General features: G+C 35.3%; 2 protein-coding genes across 4 annotated transcripts in view; one reads left to right on the forward strand and one right to left on the reverse strand.

Annotated features, from left to right (window-relative positions):
- Positions 1 to 7454, reverse strand: part of LOC126811409 (uncharacterized) — a 12199-nt gene extending 4745 nt beyond the window's left edge. The window contains exons 1-4 of one of the 3 annotated variants that reach the window (XM_050537002.2): positions 7361 to 7454; positions 2085 to 2507; positions 1372 to 1513; positions 551 to 675 (exon numbers count right to left, since the gene is read on the reverse strand). In XM_050537002.2, the coding sequence (XP_050392959.2) occupies positions 551 to 675; positions 1372 to 1513; positions 2085 to 2186 (369 nt within the window). In that variant the 5' untranslated portion in view covers positions 2187 to 2507; positions 7361 to 7454. Of the gene's footprint in view, positions 1 to 550; positions 676 to 1371; positions 1514 to 2084; positions 2919 to 3586; positions 3641 to 7360 lie in introns of those variants that run through there. The other 2 variants (XM_050537003.2, XM_056098552.1) reach the window with 2 other exon arrangements.
- LOC126811423 (uncharacterized) lies at positions 3635 to 24206 on the forward strand. The gene is made up of 7 exons (XM_050537029.2): positions 3635 to 3728; positions 6244 to 6371; positions 8442 to 8506; positions 9209 to 9246; positions 10076 to 10155; positions 11582 to 11644; positions 19016 to 24206. Exons 1-7 carry the CDS (start codon positions 3677 to 3679, stop codon positions 19118 to 19120), a joined length of 531 nt encoding a protein of 176 aa, XP_050392986.2. The 5' UTR covers positions 3635 to 3676; the 3' UTR covers positions 19121 to 24206.
- The last annotated feature ends 438 nt before the right edge of the window (positions 24207 to 24644 follow it).

Raw genomic sequence — 24644 nt, forward strand, 5'->3', positions numbered from 1 at the left:
TAAAGCTACTAAAATGATGACATCGCAAAGGTTGGGAAAAGTATGTAATTCTTAGTCTAGTTCACCAAAAGCCAGTATCATTTGTTGTGTAAAAGTGTACTTATTGCCTATGTTTCGAATCCGACAGGTAACTATCACCTTGTTCATACTCCAAATCAGACGAATTAAATTATCGCCTTGGCCCTTTGATTAAAAAAGATGCATTATGGAGGAATTAGATAAATGGCTAACAGTTCTTATTATAATGGTTAAGAAATTGATAATCCAAATGAGTATATTGAAAAGTTAATTCTAATTTAACTTTATTTTGAGCAAATTTATGGGTGTTGGGAGATGTAACGTAGAGTGTTTATTATCGCAGCAACAATGTTAATGGGCAAACCAGACTAAGTCTCGATTATCCATTTTATCTTGATGGTGTCCAACACCGGGGTCGAACACGGGACCTTCACGTTAACGAGCCAATGTCTTACTCACTGAACCACCGTGGCTCCCGAAATGGAGTTTAACGTCCTCCCACAGATTTTTGAAAAGCTTTTACGGTACAAACCACAATTGCTGTATAATTTTCCTGGTAGTCTTGAGAGAATACATATTTATCTGAAACAACTGCTAATACTGTCCATTGACTTTCCTGTGTACTGTTAACTGGACCATAAGATATATCCATATAACCTATAGAAAGAATAAGAGTTTTAAGTCACATGTTAAAATGGTAGAAATGAAATGAAAAGAATTGGGTTTAACCTCCTACTTTCCTGCACCGACTTGGCTAATGAAGACAAGCATATGTCGTCCAATGTGCAGTGAGGGTCCCTTTTCCCGGACAGCAGCGCAGCGGTCTACTCTTGTTTCGAATCCCAACTCTCAAGAGTTGTTTTACGTGCCCACAAATGTGTACACGGGAATTCGGGTTTTCGTCCTGCTCGAACGACTGGACACTGTTCCTTAACACACCCTACGTCCTGCATCACTGAGAAGGGGGAACCAAGCCGGGACATCTCGGTCATCACCTACTCACTCATCCACCACGACCCCCATGGCAAATTGTGTATTCATGAAAATGGTGAATATGATTTATTTATCGATGTTGTTCGTTAAACATATGTTTATTGGCTCATTTAATATGTTTAACAAAAAGGTATGGCAATTTTTAGAGAATTATTAACTGAAAATAATTAGTAATCTTACAATAAAATAAACAGGTAAGAAATACTTGTCTATCAAAAGCAAGTTTGGTAGTCAGCTCATGTCGACGTGGTTGGAAAGGGTGTGGTTGGATAGGCCTACCTCAGAGAGAAGATTTTATTCAAACAGTAATCATATTCCCAGCTTAATCCTATCCATATCCATAAAAAAATCAAGTTTTACCTGGAAATCCTACTTCATAATGATTGTAGTTCTGTTGCCATTTGATGAATGCTGGTTGTCCAGCTTCTAGAATAAATTGTGGAGCAGCTGGCGAATCTCCACCACAAGGGAAGCCATGTTTAAAACATGTCCTGCTACCACTCTATAAATGAAGGAATATTATGACTAAACGGGTTTACGATATATGGAACCCGAGCATTTTCTTTATCAGAAACTAATCGATTGTCCGGTGTCGATATTTAACTGGAGGCTTGCGTTTCTGAAAAGAAATCTCTATCTTGGATAGATCAAAGAAATGGTATTTGGGTGTAGGGTTTTAATATTTATGGTACTGTTAGAAATGACGTCGAACTCGAGTTTGGCCTTTCTCAGGAATTAATTGATTTTCCGGTGTCGATACTGATCTGGTGGCATGAATGTCTGAAAACATCTCTTATCTCCGATATTAAAAGGTGGCCACAGGGTGCCCATGTCCCACTCTACAGGAGCAGTAGTATCAAGAATATTCCAGATCTAACAAGGATTCACTCACGGAGAACATATGTTTCTACAACAAAAGGACATCCGATTATAATAGGGCTACCACTTTAACTCAAGGTGAACAACACAGGTTACCCCACCAACGAATCTCTTGGAAAATGCTAAAAACATGGCTTGTTAAAGATAAATGCTAGGTGTGTCCCAGAGTGCTTCAAATGAAAGAAAATACTTACAGTGCTAATGTCTATCTGTCCTCTTTGTTGTGGAGAAATTAAGCAAATGTGGGCAGATGCTGTTCCCAAAAATAAGAACAAAACAGCTAATAATGTCTCCATGATTGTCAAGCGATGTACTCAAAACCCCGAGTACTCAACTGTAATCTTTATATTGTAGTATTATCCGTGATTTTCACCTCATGTGATTTCAACATAAGCTTGTGATTAATATTATAATAATGCTGTATCATCAGTAGTCATTTGGGTTAAAGTTACCATTTGTTGTGTTCACAGTACACATAGCTTTCTACTCTTATCAATCTGACTGGAGTTTGTTTTATCAAAATAAGGCCAGAGCTGTGAACGTCAAGTTGTTGTCTGTTATTTGTCGCTATCATCTTACAGAGGATCAACAAATCTATGTGTTTCAAATTTGATGCACTGAAAAGATAAGAGACGCAAATAGCAGTCAATTTATTTGATATCCACATACTTCTCCAGTGGTGGTCCTCACAGTTAATGTCCGGTGGATAAGACAAACGTCCGGAAAATAAATCAACCAATACTATTTCAGAGGGTTAACACAACAATTCGCGTTATTGGTTCATGTGGTTAGCATGAGGTGTCAGCTGAAATATCTACTTCCAATATGGTGATCTATCGGACCATAATGATCTCCGCACACAAGTCGGAGCTTATCGAATTTTTTTTTCACATACCATATATTCACCGACAACGGCCCGGGGATACGGGTCATTTCAGCTGAAAGGGCGGGCTTCCATTTCAGGGCTAAGGGTGCATCCATTTCAGGAGTGAATCCAAACTTCCCTTTTCCCATTCCTTAGTACTAGAATCTTGAGGTCATACAACCACCTCTGCACGCCATTGAAGCAGGCAGGACGTGATTAACCATTATTATTAAGCAAAATAAGCACATGGTGATATTAGGGCATCATGGGACATGGTGCACCAAAAGAATTTCTGATTTGTTGTATGACAAATTTAAAATATTGAATCCAAAAATTAGTTAGGAACTTTAATTAGTTTTGCGTTGTTTTTGTGTTTTATCATTTTATCGGTGTTACCTTCTTTGACTCAAATAATAATGCCATATATAAACCTCATTTGACGATATGGGGTGGGGGGGCGGGCACCAAATTCTTTAAAGTGCCTATATAGGGCCTCCATGGGTCTTAATCCGCCCCTGCACCGAAAAGAACCCAGCTCAAGGACATATGGCGGACCGACTAAGGACTATATTCTTGATGATTAAGCAGTAGCCTAAGTAAATTGATTATGATATTATTTGATTATTGATATCTTATCGTATATCAATATTGGTGATTATTTATAGTTCACATGATGACATCTGAAGTAACACGTGACGCATATCAATATAGTGTGTCCCAGGCCTCTGTAACCAGCTACTGAAATACGATATTTATTTTGAGAGCTATATTCAAGTGAACGATACAAATATAAAGAGCAGAGAAAAGAAATTGTATAATTGTAGAAATTACTGTGGTCTGTATCCAAATCCTGCGGTGCAGAGTTGTTTCCCCTGAATCAGCTTGACCCCATAACCTTCTAAACTTCCGGCTGTCAAAAAAATGTCAGAAACTAAAGCAATTTGGTTTGAAATCCACAGATTATATCAAACAGGTTATTTCTTTGAGCCAATTTTTTTATTCAGTTTACTAGATTCCTTGTACACCTGTTCTGTCTCAGCAGGGTAACGTTCTTTCTTCCAGTTTCCCCTGATTATGTTTCTACACAGTAAGCATGCCTTTTGCCTTTTTTTTTCTGGCGTCAAAATCTGATAAACTTTCTCTCGTTATAAGCTAAACTGCGGTAAAATAAAAAGTTATAGCCAGATTCGGCTGAAATTTGGTGTGAGGTCATGGCTAGGCCATGTGAATACCCCCTGAAAATTTCAAGTCTCTACGATCATGGGAACTGGTAGAGGTACGTTACTGAAATAGTACCAACTTTTGTGGGGGACGGATGGAACCTGGAACATTTCATGATTACCAAACCAAAATAATAATTACGAACAGTTTACTGTATCAGTGTTATTTCGATGAAAGTTGTAACTAGGGGTAATATGATATTGTGAAGATTTGTAACTGTGGCGAGACCCAAGGCAGTGGTTAGATAGCCCTCAGACCTGGACATTCATGTGGATATCAACCTCAAAATGATCTGTCCTTGCAATCAAAATCAGGGAGGGGACAGAGACCTATTTGTCCCCCCCCTGTCCCCCCCATAATCCACGCCCATGCTCAAAACCAAAAGATTGACATTCATATTGCTTCGGTTGATATTTTATTCGTGCATATTTCTGCGCACAAAAACATATGTAAAGTAGCTAAGTCTCTAACTCAATATCAATATCCAAAATCTGCGACATTGAAAACACGAATTATTTGTCAATTTAAAACAACATTGATGTTGTGATCTTACCGGAAAAAGATGGGCTTCTGATATCCAATATTTAAGACAAAATAAACATTTTACCATTGGTACACGAATCGTGTACCCAAGGCTCTACAATGCGACTGAAACACTCGCATTTGCGAGTGAATTTCGACAATGGCGACCAGATATTTATAAATGCTAGGTTTCTGGCGAGTGAACATATATCTTAAAGTCCCCAATTAACACTATAGCTATCTGAACTTTTCTCTGTAAAGATAACGTAATCAGCAATGATCCCGGTCAACTGTCACTCTTGTTTCTTTCCTGGTTTGAAATTGGGTCAATCTCATTGTCCTCTGCGAGGAAATCCTCATTGCGCTTGCGCTGTATTTATCGGAAGTTTACGAGACAGCTGACAGCATGGCCAGCAGACGAATCAAACCTATATCGTCTTACTTTACTAGTAAAGTAACTTCGTCTCGCAGTGAGTCTCAGTTGGGGAAAAATGATGATAGTCATGCTACTGACGCTACACAACCCAAACAAGCAAAATTACAAGCTTTGCCGTCTTCGTCTCGCAGTGAGTCCCAGTCGGAAAAAAATGTTTAAAACATCTTTTATTATTATTATAGGACGACAAGTTGAAGTGTTATGTATGTTCACAATATAATTTAGCTAATCTTCAGACTTGGCAACTGAAAATTTTGTTTGGCTAGTGGTTTTGAAAATTTACTTATGTTTGCACAAGTAAGTTCAAAATGCTGTGTAGAGCCTTGCGTGTACCATAATGCGTTTCAGGCCCATTCTAACAAGGGACTCTAAGAACGAGGCTAGACATTCAAAAAGTCATGTCAAACGGTGACGGCATATTCATATCGGGAGAGTATGCGCAATAAATACAATGTAGACTAGAATAACCAGACGCTAGTAATTTTCATTCGATTGAGACTTCTGACATATTTCGCCGAACGTAACTGATTTTAAATTAGAGTAAAAATGGAAACGATTGAATGTAAATCAGTTTATATATATTCCTATTACATTATTCTATGCGTTACGACCAATTTGTATCAATTTCTAGGCCCAAAATATTAGCGATTTAGCTCCTTTAAGTAGTATTGTGATCTGATATTTCTCAAAAAAAATCGCCAGTGAATATGCAATCCTGTCAATTAACCTCGATACTCCGGGTATACTTGGGATAAATGCTGATATATTTTTACATTTGCCTCAGCCAAAAATTAGTAGACGCCTTTGATGCAATGTTATTTCGAGTCAACTTAAGTTTTGAATATAGGCATGTAAGATTAAATCCCAATATCCACCAGACAAAACAACTTCTATGCACTAAAAAAAACCCATAGTTTTAACATTGAAATGTGTGACTTTGAGTTTTGTCGACCCCTGTCCGCTGAGTCTTTCATGCTGTGCATCACTACGTAATCAGCAGTCAGAAGTGATTTGATTTCCAGGACTGAAAAGGTCTTTAATAAGGCCATACTAGTTTGAAGTTTTGTTCTTCTCTATTACCTATTAAAATTTTTACTTCCTATTTGTTTGGGGAAAAAACTAATTTGACAACAAAAAGTACTTAGTTGCTCTATTCAAAAGCCTTTAAATAGTTCGAAATATTGAAGATTTGAAATTTTAAGCAATGTAACACATTGTTTGTGAAACTTGAGTGGCCATTTATGTATCAAGTCCTGGAGAACTCAAAATTAATTTGATTTGGCCTAAATATATTTTAATTTTTTTGTAGATGCTGGTAATAGTCCTAAAAAAACAGAAGTAAAGAATATTGAAGTGAATGAAGATGACATAGGTGAAGAAATAAGACAGAAAATAAGAAGTGATTTAGGTTTAGATGATCAGGGCTTGATTATTAAGGTGGGTTGTATTCTCAGTCGTCCTTCTGTTTGGCACCGACTGTGCTAATGAAGATGGGCATACTCTATACAGTGTGCTGGGGGGACATTTTGCCTAGACAGCGGCGCAACTATCTACTCTTATCAAATTCCAACTGTCAAAGAGTTCTTTTACATGCAAGCCAATGTGAACCAGAACATCAGTTTTTTGTCCCATTCGAATGACTAAACCATTGTTCTTGCCAGGTCCTCTGTCCTGCCCCACTGAAACGGAGAAACTGCACCGGAAAATCCTGAGGAACTTTCTCCGCCATCATCGGGAGCGACCCCAAGAAATCCAGGCTATCGAGCTAGCGTCTTATTCACTTAGCCACTCACTACGCCCCTGATGACTTTGACAGGATGTTTGTGATATCCCGTCATCATTAGCCCAGTCGGACAGAACAGTAGGACGTTAAACCCCATTTCATTTCGTTTTTGATGTCTTTGTCAGAGGATATAAGCAATCAAATAACTGACAACTAAAAATGTAAATAATACCAATAATAAACGAATTCAAGAGGACCATGGATCATAACAATGAATTGTACATGATTAATATAAAATACAAAATAAATATCTTTGTTAAATCTTGGTATTTTGCCTAAAAATGACCAGCAGGGGACCCAATAAGTCTAAACTCAGTACTGTAGTCACACTGTTAAGTTAAAGAGGTATTACTTCTTATTAAACCATTTTAAATTGAAAATTATTGTCTATATATCACCATGATTGGCTGCTAGTTTGAAATTAATGGCTTCATTCACATTGCTCAATAAAATACTCTATAAATATTGGTAGCCCTAACTTCTTGGGTTTTCTCCTGTTTCCTCCAACTGCTAAAGACCCTATCCTACGGGCAAGCAAATTATTAAAATAAAATTGTACAATGTTAGTCCCGAATTGACACAGTTTGTGTTGAGTGGACATTAAACCCTCTCAGTATATATCAAGACTAATGACTATACTTACTGTTAAGTCTTAGACCTCAAGGAGTCAAGTCTTTCCTGCACTATATTGCAATGTGATCATTCAAGCAGAACAACAACTTATTATGTAGAATACTATAAATAAACAATATCATTATGTCTTCTTTCAGTGTGAATTATGTTATTCTAACTAATAAAATATAAATAATGAATTAGTTGAAATGTAAATTTCATCTTGATATTGCTTTGATAAATATAGAATGTAGAATAGACTTTCTTTGTGGAATGTAGACTATTTCATAACTGTTCACTACGCCAACTACTTTACCCGGGTTTATATTTCTTAGTTTATCGTTATATATACAAATATTGTAGTTGTTCACTTTTGGTTTGAATATATATAATTCTAGGCACTAGGATAAAATAGTCAGATATACTATTCCAATTCTGATCTGCTGTAAACTCCTTCCTGTAAATTAACTAATTCAAGGGACATAACTCCATTTGGGGGTAGATAAATCAGAAAGGTTCTTTAATAATGACAGCAGAGAACTGAAATGAATTGAAATTAAGTTTAATGTCCTACTTTTCTGCCCTCCGTACTGCACTCGGCCAACACTGCGATCGAAATCAGGAAAACCAGGTTAGCAAGTCAGCACCTTAATCACTGAGCCACTGCTGCTCCCATATATTTATACTAGATATGAAAGGTATGGGTATAAACTGACAACTACTATTTTATTGTTTATGATAATTAAAAAATCCTTGTTCAACAGTAGTATGAAAGAGATTTTAAGTTTATCCATAACCCGAAACGTTATGAAAAAACACACCTCAATATTGAACTTAAAATCTGTTTTGTCTTACTGTTGCGCGGGCATTTTTAAATTATCTGTTCTTGTCTACTCTCTCTGCCTGCATCATTAGATTACCAGCCTGTCCAGCCTCTGCTACTCTTTTAAGGGAGCGTTACTGTTCCCCTGTCCCTGTATCTTGATCCAGCAGCTACATAGATCTACAAGCTTGTCCAACCTGTGCTACTCTAGTAAGTGTTCCCCACCCCTGCATCTTGTCTTATTGTTTATCTAATACCATTAATAATATTTTGTGTGTTTGTTTTGTAGGTGAGAAATGAGAGGGGATCGTTAATACCAATAAACAAAAGACTGGAATCTAATTCACAAGAAAAGTAAGTTTATGCCTGTATATTGTAATTATTTATCATTTTCTCTACATTGTGCTGTATGCTTCATATTCCATTTTGAATAGGATTTCAGTTTAGAAATTAGAAAAAAAAGTTGTCAAAAGCAGTATCTTTAGCTGAATCATTTAAGGGGCATAAGACATTAGGGAGTCACGGTGGCTCAGTGAGTATGACGATGGCTCGCTAACCTAGAGGTCCTGTGTTCGATCCCGGTGTTGGCCAAAAAAGTGCCTCAGGATTTTCCTGTGTGGATGGGACATAAAACAGAGAGGTCCTGTGTACACCTTGGCATTTGGAATACGAAATGAGTTCAGCTTGTAGCTCTGCCGTGTGGACAAAATGTCCCTCATAGCATATTGCATGGCATACACCCATCTTCATTATCCAGATTGGTGCAAAAAAATAGGACACTAAACCCCATTTCATTTAATGTTGTTTTAAACATTTCTACATTACCAGTTCTGTTCCTGTTATACCAAGAATCATTTTTCACCCATATTGTATACGGCAATCAGAAATAAATATGCTACATTGATCTATTTTACATATAAACTGAGTCTTTATTTAAATAATGATCATTACAACATTCATGGAATAAACAAATAATCTTTTTGATCTAGTACCATATTTTGTATAATTCACTTGATATTGGACTAATTGACTGATTTATACTTTTCTTTTTTCCAGTCCTTATAAATTAGAAATAGTTAGAAGACATCAAAACAGTAAGTTGGCTGCTTATTTATTTCTAGATCACACACTGGCCAAAATTAATAAGGATGAATCTTACTTTCAGTTTGGTCACAAATCTTTGGGGTGTCGAGTGATGTAGTTTGGGTCCCAGGCTTGTATGTGACAAGGTGTATGTTCGCCTACCAAAATTCATTAGTTTTCTCTGGTTTTCCCCTTCTGCCAATGACCTCTATGCTCAGGAGATGTTATAAAATAAAGGGGGGTTTGATGGCCGAATGGTTAGCACGTGTGCGCTGTATCATGAGGTCTGTCATTGAGTCAACTGACAGGGTTTCGATTCTCCGTTTGACAAGGAGTAGGGTCGCCTGTCCAACCTCATGGGTTTTCCCTGGGTCCTACAGTTTCCTCCCACTTCTAAAGACCCCTATGTGCAAGCAAATTATTGAAATAAAATTGAATCATATGTTAGTCCCGAAATGACCTAGTTTGTGTCAAGTGGACGTTAAACCCCATTTCTCTCTCTCTCTATTAAATAAAGATTTATCATATATAAGTCAGGAAATGACCCCATTGTATGGGACAAGTAATAGGCGTGCTTGCCCAAGGGTTAACTCCAACTGCTAAAGACCCCTATGCGTGAGGGAATTATTGAAATACAATTGGGCCATATGACAGTCCCAAAAGGAGTTAGTTAAAGACCCCTATGCGTGAGTGAATTATTGAAATACATTTGTACCAAAAGGACTTAGTTTGTTTCGAGTGGACATTAAAGGTAAATAGTAAAACTAAAAGACTTTTCAGTTTTGAATTGAGTATTTTTTTTTTAGTTTAAATTGATGTGTTTTTTCTTCATTTTTCTAGTTGCACCATTATCACGATCTGTAAAGTTAGAAAGTTATAATGAAACAATGAAGTTAAAATTAGTTGATATCATTACTAGAGTAAGTACATTTGTTTTGTATGTTCTATGGTTTGTTGGCATGCATGCTATAGAACTTTTGATAGTTGGAATTCGATGTAAGAGTTGAATATAATACTGCTGTCCAGGCAAAATGTCCCTCCATTAGCATGCTACATGGCATATGCCAACCTGCATTAGCTCAGATGGAGCAGAAAAGTGGGACGTTAAACCCAATTTCATTTTATTTGCTAAATATATTTAAAAGTACAGTAGAACTTGCTCCGGCGTGCACTCCTAATCAGCGAACACTTGCTTCAACGAGCACCAAAAAATCCCCCCCGAGTGATTTTTAAGTAATTTAACCTCTACTAAACACGCACCTGTTCAACGCGTGCAACGGGTATCACGATTAATTCCCCCCGTAAAAATTCTACTGTTTTAACAGGCACTCCTCTAACGCGGTCAGCGGTCACTATCTTACTAATAAATTCAACGGCCATTGTTGAATGACAGCATCTTGTCGTTCTTTCTTTTTAACACTCCCGCTAATCCCATGAGTAGTAGTTAATTAACTGGACCCCCACTGATCAGGTAAAAAGAAATGTAAAAATAACAATCAACCCGGGATTATCTGTTTATTAATCTTTTGTTTTATTAAAACAACTTACCTGGTCATTGTTTTCACGTGTAACGACACATTATTTGATACTGAGTGAATAAAATGAAAGTTTTGTCACGATCATCTAGTATCTCTTTTCCATTGCCACTTTTTTTTATTAAACAGACGTTTTAGCGCCCCCTATAATATTACATACAGAGTTACATCCCCTGTAAATCAGTGATAAAATCAGCGATGTTTTTTTGTTCATGTGTTTTTTTGATAAAATAAAATTAATTCATCGATTTTCTTCACAAAAATGGATAAATATTATCGAATACATTACAATGGTAGACAGTTGTATCGAAGGTTGCTACAAAATGACAAGTTTACAGAAGTTATGTTCGAGATTTGAGTAAAGAATTTTCGTTCGGCGCAAGATTCAGCGACGGTCAAATTTATCGATGCAAGTATTGATGTTCGCTTCCAATGCACCCAAGCGTAATTAATTTATGTCAGCACAAAAAGCACCGAGATTTTATTAAGTGGTCGCGTAATCGCTAAAATAGTTGGGGTGGGGAATACTCAAATTCACGGCATTTTGAAACGCTATGATTCAGTATGATGAAAGTAAAAGAAATATTGGGGGGCCAGAGATCCAGTATTACTAAACAAACATGTATACGCGACTACTTTGAATTCACAACTAGATGTATTGTTATTGTTATACTACACGAATAAAAAAATATATGCAATCTATATCTTTATTTTTTGTGGTAGGGGTTGGGGCAATATTAGATACCTCTAGTCAAAGAGCACCTCTAAATGATTGTAATTTGGTTTATTGTATTTGTTACTTTATTTACAGATTGAGAAATTAGAAAGTTCTTGTCCACAATTACAGTCCAAAAGAGATGAAAAAGTACATGCAGTAAGTAATTTATTCTGAGCTTAATTTTTTAAGGATATTTTTGGACCAAGAGCTGGGCTACAAGCAATACTCATCTGGTTCTTGTTGTTCTTCTTGTGGACAACATACCTCGAAAAAAGCCTAAGGCTCCTCGAATTCAAGTACAATCAATATGTTCCTTGGATTCCTTAAACAATTGCACATTGATTGACCGACTTCGAGGTTTGATATGATGTTACAATTCCAAGATGGATGCTGGTCCATAGTACCATTCTATGATCTTGCATGGTTAAGATATTGAATTATCATAGACGAGATCGATTGGCAGCTATAAGCATAGTTTATGAATCGTGGAAAATTCTATCAGTTATATCAATGAATGTTTTGAGATGCAGTTATGAAAGGAGATGCTTGATTTTGCATCCAGAACAAACTGAAATTACAGAATTGGTGTATTACATGGAATTTAGAGAATTTAACTCTGAAATGTTCAATAGAGGATCTGCATTGGGTTGAATATGAAAGGCCTTACTTCTTGCCAAAGTTCATTGTAGGCCATATTCTCTTTTTCTGTCATAGCAGAATGTCTTTCTGTCTTGTCTGGTCCCAATAATCCACCATTTGAAAATTGTCAGTGCATTACAAGAGTTTAATTTCACCTCCCTTATTTTGCACATGTAAACACATAGTACATCATAATTTCAGACAAAAATATTGAGAAACAGACTTACATTGCCATGGACAAGAGTTACTTCCCCTTTCCTTTCTTTATTATTTCTCTGATTTCATCAGTAATATTGAAATGCTTTCGTTTTGGGATTTGGATGATAAAAAAAGTCTTTAGTTATTCTGTTCATTGGATTTGAGCCTAGTCCCAAAAAATTAAATTAACTAAATTGTTTGAAAGAGTTCATTAGCATTTTCTAACCTTTCACATACTCTCAAATCATGTAACGGTAGTATAAATTTTGATGTGGGTCACTGTTCAGTTGCAAAAAAATAAATTTCTCTTGCCAGTTTCTACACTAATTTAATGAATTTGATTTTTATAATGCATTAGAAATTGACTAAACCAAATCACTCTACCCCCCCCCCCCCCCTACCCCCCACCCCCCACAAAAAAAAAAAAAAATCAAAAGAGTTTGTCAATAACAGTTTATTGTGCAAACTAAGCGTAATTTTTTGTTTTTAAAGATGCCTTATGTAGGATTTAGATACAGGGCTTGCCATTCTTGCTATTATAATAATTCAATATAGATAATGAAAAATGAATATATTGAAAATTTTAGTTAAATTATTTTATTCTGAGTGAAGTTATGAATGTTTGAAGTTTTGACGAGAAATAGCCCAAGTAGTCTTGAATGTCAAATACCACTGCTACAATCAGTCCTTCAATCTGTAATCTCCGTGAGTGTGGTTGTTATTAAAGTTAAACGAAGATATGACAGACATTGTGCAATTCTCTTTATTGTGAAGGTTAACCGTGAGTGGCATCCATATAACTTTAAACAAAGATATGGCAGTCATTGTCTAGTTCATTCAATATCTTATAGCCATCCTATAATCTAGAGAGTTAGGCATGTGAATAAATGTCTTAAATTATAATTTATATAACAGTTGAAGCCAGAAAAAAGACCTGCAATAGATAGATTTAGATCTTACATAATGCATCTTTAAATATTCACTTGGCTGCTACTATCACCGAGAGGGGTGGTAATTTATCTCTCAAAATTTTTTTTTTTTCTGCAAATTAAATTCCAAAACAATTTTTTAAATTATTAAAAAAAAAATAAAAGCGTTATCTGGATAAAAAATATTTCCTTTCTGGTGTAAATGAAGACCTAAAATAGTTCGCGAAGGCTTAAAATCAGTATAGGGTTTCAATTCTTCTCAGACCAATTTGTATAACAATGCATGTATTATCGACACCCTATAATGTGACGCCACACATAACCTATACTGCACGTGAACTTAAGGTCAGTCATGTTGCACAGAGTCAAAAGAAAGCTTTTAAATTAGCGCTGTGAAACAGATTATATTTTTAAGTGCCCTGCTTGTTGTATGAATCATACTATGTATTTATGACTTGAGTCTAGATATAGAACTGTCAACTTAACTTCTATATCTCAAGGTTTACTTCACCTTTATTTTTTATTGAAAGTCATCAACAGTGTTATAATTTCTTATCTTCGAAATCTATTTCATTAATTATTATTATTATTATGTTTGAACTATATATCTTAACGTATTTATGTTCTGATCTGTCAGTATATGATGTATTGTATAAGATATAGAAGGGGTTAGAGTGAAGATATATTGTAGAATCTAGCGTTACTTAGCACAGTGATGACAATATATGGTAGAATAATAGACAACTCCATGGTCTCTATGTATTATTATCTTCATAAAAATGCATGTCAGCATTAGGTAACTTATGTGAACAAAAGAGAGATTGACATTGGGAGATTGTCGGATAGACGATTTTGAAGTCCCCTTTTATGCTGGTTTATTATTTGATTGGAAAATTTGAGTATTATTATTTGATGTAAGCAAAATCCTTCATCCGAGCTTAACTGATTGTTTTGAAAGGTTTACATTGAATTGTGTTTGTATGTTTTCATCACCCCTGCCCGTTGGTAAGACCGCCATTCAAGGTGGATGCTGTTGAGGCTTAAGTTATTATTGGATTTTTTAAAAATTTGTAGATGCTAAAGTGGTCATTTGAATTAGTTGATACAACTGATTTAATATTTCTTTCCAAGTTATTGCCCTTGATCACTCTAGATGCTAAATTTATATTCATGCGATGTTTATATTTATGATACAAGGAAACCTATGCAACTACTTTCCTTTCAGATTTATTGCCCTTGATCACTCTAGAGACTAAAGTTAATATCCACTTAACTTGAAATTTAAATGCAGTGTTTATTTGAATTAGTTGATGTTGATATTCATGATACAACCGATTTAATATTTCTTTCCAAGTTATTGCCCTTGATCACTCTAAAGGCTAAATTTATATTCAGATGACTTGGAAATTTAAATGCGATGTTTATATTTATGATACAAGGAAACCTATGCAACTACTTTCCTTTCAGATTTATTTCCCTTGATCACTCTAGAGACTAAAGTTAATATCCACTTAACTTGAAATTTAAATGCAGTGTTTATTGTTAAGACAAGAGGGAGACAATCACAATTGCGACAAATTAGATAGACATCTCAGAGTTAAAGAAGCTTTATGTAAGATTTAGATATAAAGCTGGCCGTTTTAGCTATAATAGTTCAAAAATAGACAATGAAAATTGAATATATGGAAAATTTCATTTAAATTACTTTATTGTGGGCAAATTTATGACTGTTTGAAAATGAGGTGTAGATTGTTTATTATCGTTAATTTTGTTATCTCACGAGTGTTCAAATTCATTTAAATTTAGGCCATCCGGTAGTCTAGAGAGTTAATTTTGGACTCTTCATGTGAGTAAATGTCAAAATGATAATTTATATAACATTTGAAGCCAAAAGAAAGAACTGCAACAGTCAGATAATGCATCTTTAATGCATATTTAGTTGTCTGGCAACTTATCTTTTTTTAGATTATATACGACTTGGACACTGAAGTGTGTTATATTTACCATCAAAACATCCAGTAATTTATTCTGTTCGTTGACTGTTTGATTTTGTTGATATTAGATCTCGTTACTTTAAAATAAACATCTTGGTGTAGGATACATATGAAAAGTATTGAAATTGTGAATAATACCAAATTAATGTATAGTTGGAGGGGTGAGGGGCATAAGGTCTGTCATTGAGTCAAGTGGCGTGCTTTCGATCATAAGATTGTATGTGACAGAGAGTAGGAACCCCTAACCAAGAATCTTATGGGTTTCTCCAGGTCTTCCAGTTTGCCCCCACTGCTGAAAACCCCTACAATTCAAGCATTATATTTATATAAAATTGAACTGTATGTTAGCCCCGAAATGACTTAGTTTGTGTTGTGTGGATGTTAAACCCCATCCCTACATATTATTTCCACTGAGCTTATCTTTTTCACAGATTTCATTCCAAAATGTTCATGTACATACGTTATTATTTCCTCTGTTTAACCCTTTCAATGCTAGACGTAAATCCACTGCCTGTGCTAGACCCTTTTTTGAGGAAAAAAGGGAGGTTGGAACTGAACGCCAAGCAGTACTTATGGAAGCTTTTATGAAAAATCTTTTTGTCTGTTGGGGTGGGCATGAGGTTGGGCTAAGAGGAAAAAATAGAATTTTGGAAATTAGCATAATAATGTAGTCACGTGACGTCATGGCGGCCATTTTGGATTTCTCATTTCTCACTAAAGCTAACACGAAAACGAATTTTTCTCCATGAAATACTTAAAAGATATTGTTTTTTTCACTGGATTTTGATAAAGATATATAAAATGAACAAAAATATCAATAGCAGCCATGAGCAATGCCGTCACGAACACGCGCATCACGTCTCCTGCTGCCATGACCACGTGCGGATTGCAATACCTTGTTTTTACTTTCACTTTCACTTTCATCCCCAAGTCCCATATCATTTTCAAGATAGTCAGTCAATAGATCGACACGTTCGGGACTCAGGAATTGCCTACGTCTTTTTACGATCCAGCAGGCCAGCATTATTATCAACATCAGAATTATTGTCAGAATCTACTGCAGACACAGGGCTATCGTGTTCACATTGGGCTTGTTCATCATGCACGAGAGACATAGCTAGCCATGGGCAGAACGTCGCGCAATAAATCACACACTTCATAATACCAATCACTGTCCTGACTACTATCATTTTCAAGTAACTGGAAACGAATTATGTGTATCACCCGCCTCGAAATTGTCCACGTGTTGGTCAGCAAGACGTCATTCACGACTTCGTCAAGAGTGCATCGTCTACGTTGTCACTATGCACTCCACCATTTTACGGTTTGCCGCTTTGAAACACGTGAAAATATGTTTTAGTGTATAGAAAATACAATAGATGGCACTTGCAGTTACGGTACTAATTTTAGCGAGGGCTTTACTGAGTACACAGTAATACCCGGTACGCGCATTTTACCGACATTTTATAATACCCGGTACTACCGGGTATACGCAGTGAAAGGGTTAAATGGACATACACATGTACCTGGTACATATCTTATTACATATCTGGTACCTGACAAGGAGTATGGCTGCCTGTCCAACCTCGTGGGTTTTCTCTGGGTCCTCTGGTTTCCTCAAACAGCTAAAGACCCAAATCTACAAGCATTATATATTGAAATAGAATTGAATTTGTGTCAAGTGGACCTTATCCCCCCCCCTCTCTCTCTCTCTTTCTCTCTCTTATTATAAAAGTTCACTTTACATGGAAGCAAAGGTATTTTATCGTTTACATGTTTTAGTGTATTTAGCGTTGTTTTACCTGGAGTTTGTGTAATGTCAGGATGACTGATCTAAGGTAAATATTGTACCGTCAATGTGTCTGCCCACAGGTTTGTTTGTCTAGTTACACACTCAATACACAAGGACCTAATATAACTATCTTCAATCTCTATATCTACAAATAGTTCATTTTGACATTCAAATGTCTTTGTGCAGGTCAGTTTAGTTCAGTTTCAGCTTATAAGAAAAATTGATTGATGTATTCCTCTTAGAGAAAAAGCGAGTTACGTGTTAACTTTAATTCGTATAGTGGTTTCGATGTCAAGTTTGTACATGGCGACTGGCGAGGAGTACCGTCGTCTCCCCAGCCCCATGAATTTTCTTCGGGTCCTTCACTTCCCTCCCATTGCTAAAAAGTAAAAGACCCCTAGAAGCGAGCGAATAATTAAAATAAAATTGTATCATGTTAGGCCTTGAATGACCTGGTGTGTTTTTTCAGTGAAAAAAATATTTGTTTGAAGTGATTATTAAAAAAAATGAACGATTGAGATGAAAGTCATTTGAATCAAGGTCATTTTTATATTAAGATTACAATGTCATCATAAACATGTCGTTTTATCAAGTGGTTTAAATTATCAACCTGGGGTGCCGGTGGGTTGGACATGTGACTAAAGCAAAAAACAATCTTGATTTGGGGAAGTTAGATATCAGTTTTACAAAGATCTCATTGTTTTAAAAACTTGTATCTTAGTTCCAATATGTTCAACTGGTATATTGTTACCCTTTTTTACCGTTATGATACCGTGCCCCTGACTTAACAAGTGGTATTGTCATACACTGATTTAAATTTATATGAAATTATACGGAAAATACATGTAGGCTAAAACAAACAACAGACATTGTCTCTTTGAGGACTAAAGATCTAGACTGATAGCTGACAGTACAGGGGTAGGGGTGTTGAGTGGTCTAACATGTGCGCTTTAGATCATAAGGTCAGTCATTGAGTCAAGTGGCGTGGTTTCAATCCCAAGCTTGTATGTGACAAGGAGTAGGTTCACCTGCCCAACTTCATAACTTTTTTTCTGGTTTCCCCTCCCACTGTTATAGATCCCTCTGCGCCAGTGAATTATTGAAATAAAATTGAACCATATGTTAGTCCCGAAATGACCTAGTTTGTGTTGAGCCTCTTTCTCTATATAGTACATATAATTTTCTGGCCTCTATTATCAATGTCAAGTGTTCATAGATTGTCTATAGATAAGCTGTAGTTTATTACAAGGAAAGAGTCACACACACATCTATGAGTCATATCATTAAACTAGATAATATAGAAGACATTGATAAACTTTTATATTATATCATATAATAATCCCTGATTGTTCTCAAGATCATCTTCTGCCTCCAGTAATATTGTAATCAAAATTAGAAATAATCCCTGAGCAAGAAACTTGACAAAACTATGTGTAGATATAGTGGTTTAATCCATGGATGGCAGACAGGTCACAGATTAGTAAATTTCATGTTCTCCATTCATTAGATATCAAATTTGGTTAAAGAGCATAGGTCATTCATCTTGACATTTTGTCATTATGACCACATAATTATGATATCAATAGGCCATTCAGATGCTTATTATTTGAACTAGTTTAAAATCGCCAAGGTTTTTTTATGATAGGATAAAGCCAGTCTTGCTAGGTTAACAATATGTACTGGTAGACCTCGGCAGTTAAAAGTTAATTACATATAGGCACATGTCATTATTTTGCTAGGAAAATACATTTTCTACATGTCCAAAGCTAGCTGGAGTCTGTGTATTTAAGCAAAGAAAGCTTTCTCAGAATCAGAAAGAGAGTTGGGTTTTTTAACTGGTCTATTTGCCCCATCTTCGCATTCAGATGATGTCCAAAGAAAACTTATCTCGTAGCACACTGTATAGTGTACACCCATCTTCATTTGCACAGTTTTACTCTTTAATTTCCTTATGATATGAATTTTTATATTACAGGAATTAGAAGATATTGATAGAAAGTTAAATTTTTTAAATAAAAGAATAGCAGAAGCTGATGATGCTAACTGGACTGGCATGTTCCGTAAAAATCCACTATGGTGATATCTTAGAACACTTCATTGACAACTGAGCCACATTTGACAGCATTACAATATATTGATACAAATTTTATTAAAATATTATTTATTATAACCATGTGGACATCTAGCCACTGTGAAAAGTACTATGGCATCCATGAATGCATTATGTACAGTTGTTTCTTGATAAATGGATGATTATAGTTGGAACAAGTTGTGGGACCTCGAGTCCGAGTTCAGTCGGGTCATTGATGTGACTCGTGGGACTCTAGTCCAAGTTGCGAGACTTGAGTTCCGACCTCTGGTTATCGCTGTATGTAACTTTTAAACCGCCTATTCTCAATGTCCATCTTGATTATCTCGATCTGTGCAGATAAGTAAGATGTTAAACCCCATTTGTGTCCTCAATGCAAATGCTAAGTCATGAGTATGAATCCATGTTTGTACTCAACACGAATTACGGTCAATTTCCTTGGTTTACTCCAGTTTCTTTCTACTGCTACAGAGCCCTGAATGCAATATGACACGACTCTTGCTATCTAGCTATATACATCAAAGTAAAAATACACCATATGTAAATCCTGTGTTTGTGTTCAGTGTGTATCTAGCCTTAGTACTTTTCACATTGGATAATACACCATATGTAAATCCTGAGTTTGTGTTCAGTGTGTATCTAGCCCTAGTACTTTTCACATTGGATAATATGAAGATGCTCCAGTACATGTGGGGGGGTTGGATGGCTAAATGGTTAGCGTGCGCGCGCTGTATCATAAAGTCTGTCATTGAGTCGACTGGCATGGTTTCGAATCCCCTGTTGTACGTGGCTAGGAGTAGGGTCGCCTATCCAACCTCGTGGGTTTTCTCCGGGTCCTCCGGTTTCCTCCCACTGCTAAAGACCCCTACGCGCAAGCGAATTATGTAAATAAAATAGAACCATATGTTAGTCCCGAAATGACCTAGTTTGTGTCGAGTGGACGTTAAACCCCATCTCTCTCTCTCTCTCTCTCTCTCTCTCTCTCTCTCTCTAGTACATGTAGTGTTTTTATTGCCATTTGTATTTAACCTACAACTGCCATATTTCAACTTCATTCCCATGCACTTGTTCTTGAAAAATAAGGCCCATTTTCCATGTACATGGTTCCGAACTGGACCTTTTCCATGAACAGGCACAAAAGTGTACAGGCCTTAGACCTGTTGAAATACTTTCTTTATTTAGTCCTTGTTAATATTTCTTTTATGTTTTAATTACACTGTAGAAGTGATATGCCAAAATATTTGATTGCAAATTATATGGGCCTATATATAGCCTTATCAGGTTATCAATTCAACTGCATTATATTTTTATTACGATAATTTTCTGTGAACAAAATAACAGTGATGAAGCTGCCAATATTGTCTAACTTTTATTTAAAGATGCATTATGTAAGATAGGAGGCGTTAATCGTCTACTGATTAGCCAAAGTGATTTGCATTTAATCAAATTTTCATCTTTACCGTCCACCGAATTGAAATCGATTACCCTAATCAACGAATTAATAGACACCGAATTTCTAAGCAATTACCACAAATTGCAAAATCACCTCTAGGTGCGATTTCATCACATGTTTTTTTTTCAACTATGTCTAGCCACAAGAATTGTTTACAGCTAATCCGCGCATTAACAAGTTCCCCAAAGCACTTTGAAATTGAATATACCGTCACATGACTTATCCATTAAATTCAAATTGATTTGGCAAGTCGATAAAAAAGCCTTTAGATAAAGAGCTGGCCAATCTCGCTATTATAGTTCAAAAATAGATAACGAAAAGGGAATTTATTCTAAGCTAGGTTATAAGTGTTTGAGGTTTTGACATCATAGTTGTGATTGTCAAGTACCATTGCTACAATAACAAAGTCTTGATTATCCATTTTATCGTTAAATTATTAAACGCCAGGAGTGTTCTAATCCATTCAATATCTAAGCCATTCGATGACCTAGAGTTGATTATGGGATTTTTATGTTAATAAATGTCTAAATAATATCAGTAATTTATATAACATTTGAAGCTAGGAAAAAAAGATCTGTAATAGATAGATTCAGCTCTTGCATAATGTCTTTTTAAATAGAATTTTATCATACCGGTAATACGATAATTTTCTGCGTAAAGATGAAGACTGATGAATCTGCCAATATTGTCTATAGAATACAAGGTTTCAACTTCGAGAAGAATACATTTGGCAAACATATTACAGACATCTTGAATAGCAGTTGGGAAGAGTGCCATAAACGATTTATTGGCTTATGTTTTTATTCTGGTCACAAGTATGAAGTGTATAACACTCAGTAGATATAGTAAATCACTTATCTATTATATATAAGTGTGAGTAAAACCCAGACAATTTTAGCTTATCTTGCTTGTAAATATAAGAGTGAAGTTCTGTATATTATTAATGCTCAAGATATATTATTCTGCTGTACTGTACATTTGCATAGGGCCAGAGTTCAAATCTATATATTTGTGATTGTTGTTTGTCAGTCTGCTCCTTTGTTAGGATTTGGGTGGCCGCAAGGTCTGTCATTGAGTCAAGTGTGTGGTTTTGATTCCCCACTTGTATGTGAAAAGCAGTAGGGTCGCCTGTCCAACCTTGTGGGTTTCCTCTGGATCTTCCATCCCCCCCTTCCACCCCCACTACTATTCACAAATATATGTACACTGCCTATTGATGAAGAGCAACATATATTATTCCCACTGTATTCAATTTGTGTATTCTGTTTTTGTGAGAAATATATGATTGTTCTTGTATGATTAGTTGTATATTTGAGAATTTTAAATTCCTATTTATTTATGTAAAATTGTTAATGTGTTGTACTACCTCAATGTAAATATCTCCTCTAAATCAATATTTATATTATGTTATTTTTTTTAAATGTAAATATTTTTGGATGTCTTTTATTTTTGAAACTTTTTTTGTGTTCAGCAGCAAGGTTCATACATCCTCTTCATCAATTTTATTTTTTTTTGAAAATGCGTCTGTCATTTCCAAACAATTCAATGTATCATTCATTTCTCTTTAAACATGAATCTAGAAGAGTTGATTTTTCTTTCAGTAGTAAAATTAATTTAGGAACAATATAAATCCCTTGCAAACTACAATATCGTGAAAGATAAATCTCTAATAGGAACATCAGTGCAAAAATTGTGCAATTCTGTTCAGTATATACAAAGATATATTGAAATCAAATTTCATTGATCTATGCTGATCACCCCCCACAATTTTGTTGTGGGCTAAGAGAAGTGATAGGTCTATTTTAATTCCAATTAAATCAAGGTTGTGAGGTTATCTAGTGTTAGTATATTGATTCTGATTAAATGTTAAAAGATCAATCCGAGTACATATTTAGTCTTGATTAAGCCATTAGAAAATCGATATTTTAGTGAAAAATGCATATGACAAATCATTACTTTAAAAGAAACTTTCAGGGAATTCTTTATGTAGGAACATGTATGGGCAGCAACAATTTTCCTCATATCAGATTTGAACGGTGATAAAATTTGAACCTTGCTGCTTTGTGTTTGTTCCGTTTTCTCATGGGATTTATTATTTTGGATGAGTATTTAGCAGCTATTTAAAAACTTTTACAATTTCATTTATTATTTATTATCATTTGTGTTCTAAAAATGTTTCAGCCATCTAAGAATCGGCCGCATATGATCGGTGTTTACTACAAGTAGGAATATTTTTCACCTTGACTTATAACTTTATATTATACATATTGATTACCTATATCCACCTGTAGCCAGCACCTTTATTGTTGAAATATAAATATAGATTACTTATACCTACCCAGAATCACTGATGAGGCACTACCCCATTTCAGAAGGCATCCAATCAAATAGTGAAATTAATTTGAATACAAATTTTATGTTATCTGTTTTGACATATTTGAAATGTCTTCCTTTCGCACATCTCTATAGCACTTGGCAGATTCCGTTACTCTACATCTAGCCTAGGCTGAATGATGGTAAGTGATATGTTCCTACGCCTATACAATTGCGATGCGGCACTGGTTTACTTATTAGGAAAACTTGCCGCTTTTAAAAAGAAGTTATCAAAATTGGGTCGTTCGAAGCGTGTGTAGAAATTTCAGTGCAAAGTTGTCCTTGTTTAAAGAAAATTGGATAAACTTGAAAGAAAAACAGCTTCAGGCTTTGAAATACTTGTATGATCATGGACCTTATAATATTATAAGGTCCATGGTATGATAAAACATTCTTCAAAGGCGTTGTCATGGGCAACGCCGTTGGTAATCCGGGAACTTGACAGTAGTTCCAATGGCGGACTTCGTCATACAGCCGAGGCGAGATGTACGATACTGGAATCTGCTGACGTTTGCCAATTGGGTCCTATAACAGAGTCTTGGGTATACAATCAAGGAGTTGACCCCTGACATCACCAATCCTTTGTACACTACTGTATCTACTTGTGATTCTATTGTTGTATTTATTATGTAAACTAAAATAGATGTATTTTTATTATTACATTATTAATGTAGCAGTTCTTTGTTCAAAATATATATTTTAAAAATGTAACTTTTGTTAATTATAGTAGATTATTTTAGTTGTAATATAAAGCATATGGTTTAATGATACACAAATTTATTATTATATTTATACAATATATTAATTTGTACTGCTTATTTACACAATTGGTTCTTTTTATTTATTAATTAGTACTGTATATGTATGTGTATTATATATTAGTTGGTACTGTGTATGTAATACACATGTATTACATGTATATATTAATTGGTACTGTATGTGTATTATATATTAGTTGGTACTGTGTATGTATTACATGTATATATTAATTGGTACTGTATGTGTATTATATATTAGTTGGTACTGTGTATGTATTACATGAATATATTAATTGGTACTGTATATGTACATGCATTAATCAGTACTGTGTTATATGTAATATATTAATTGGTACTGTATTATATGTAATATATATTAAATGGTACTGTATATGTACATTATATATTAAATGGTACAGTATAATTATGAACTTGATACTGTATGTACATGAATTATTTGGTACTGGAAAAAATATATATATTTATTGATGTTTATGTATTGTTTGTTGTTTATTGTTCTGATAGAAACATTAAGGGAAGTAGACAGGCGATCTCTCCAAAGGTCTATATATATAATCTTAGGTTTGAATTGTAGTGAGTGTAGGGGTGGGGGGCGAATGGTCTAACGATCTAACATGTGCGCTTTAGAGCATAAGGTAGGTCATGGGACAAGTGGTGTAGTTTCAATTCCACACTTGTATGTGACAAAAAGTAGGGTCGCCTGCCGAACCTCAAGGGATTTCTCCAGGTTCTCCGGTTTCCTCCAGCTGAATTCTAAAATACCATATGTTTGTCCCGAAATCAACTAGTTTTTGTTGAGTGCATGTTAAACCCCATCTTTCTCTCTTCTCAAATGTCAGTCATTTACTAACTGCAATGATTGAGATGTCAAACTCAATGAGAGGGTTTCCACTCCATACACCTGGTTAGA

Source organism: Patella vulgata, chromosome 2 (assembly GCF_932274485.2).
Source record: "Patella vulgata chromosome 2, xgPatVulg1.2, whole genome shotgun sequence".
In the NCBI taxonomy this organism is placed as follows: Eukaryota; Metazoa; Mollusca; class Gastropoda; family Patellidae; genus Patella; species Patella vulgata.

What these genes read in the sequence shown, in the direction of transcription:
- LOC126811423 (XM_050537029.2), top strand. Translation starts at nt 3,677, where the DNA reads ATGTCAGAAACTAAAGCAATTTGGTTTGAAATCCACAGATTATATCAA. An exon ending in ATCAGGGCTTGATTATTAAG is followed by an intron (nt 6,372 to 8,441) that starts GTGGGTTGTATT and finishes TTTGTTTTGTAG; the next exon opens with GTGAGAAATGAGAGGGGATC. An exon ending in TAGTTGATATCATTACTAGA is followed by an intron (nt 10,156 to 11,581) that starts GTAAGTACATTT and finishes CTTTATTTACAG; the next exon opens with ATTGAGAAATTAGAAAGTTC.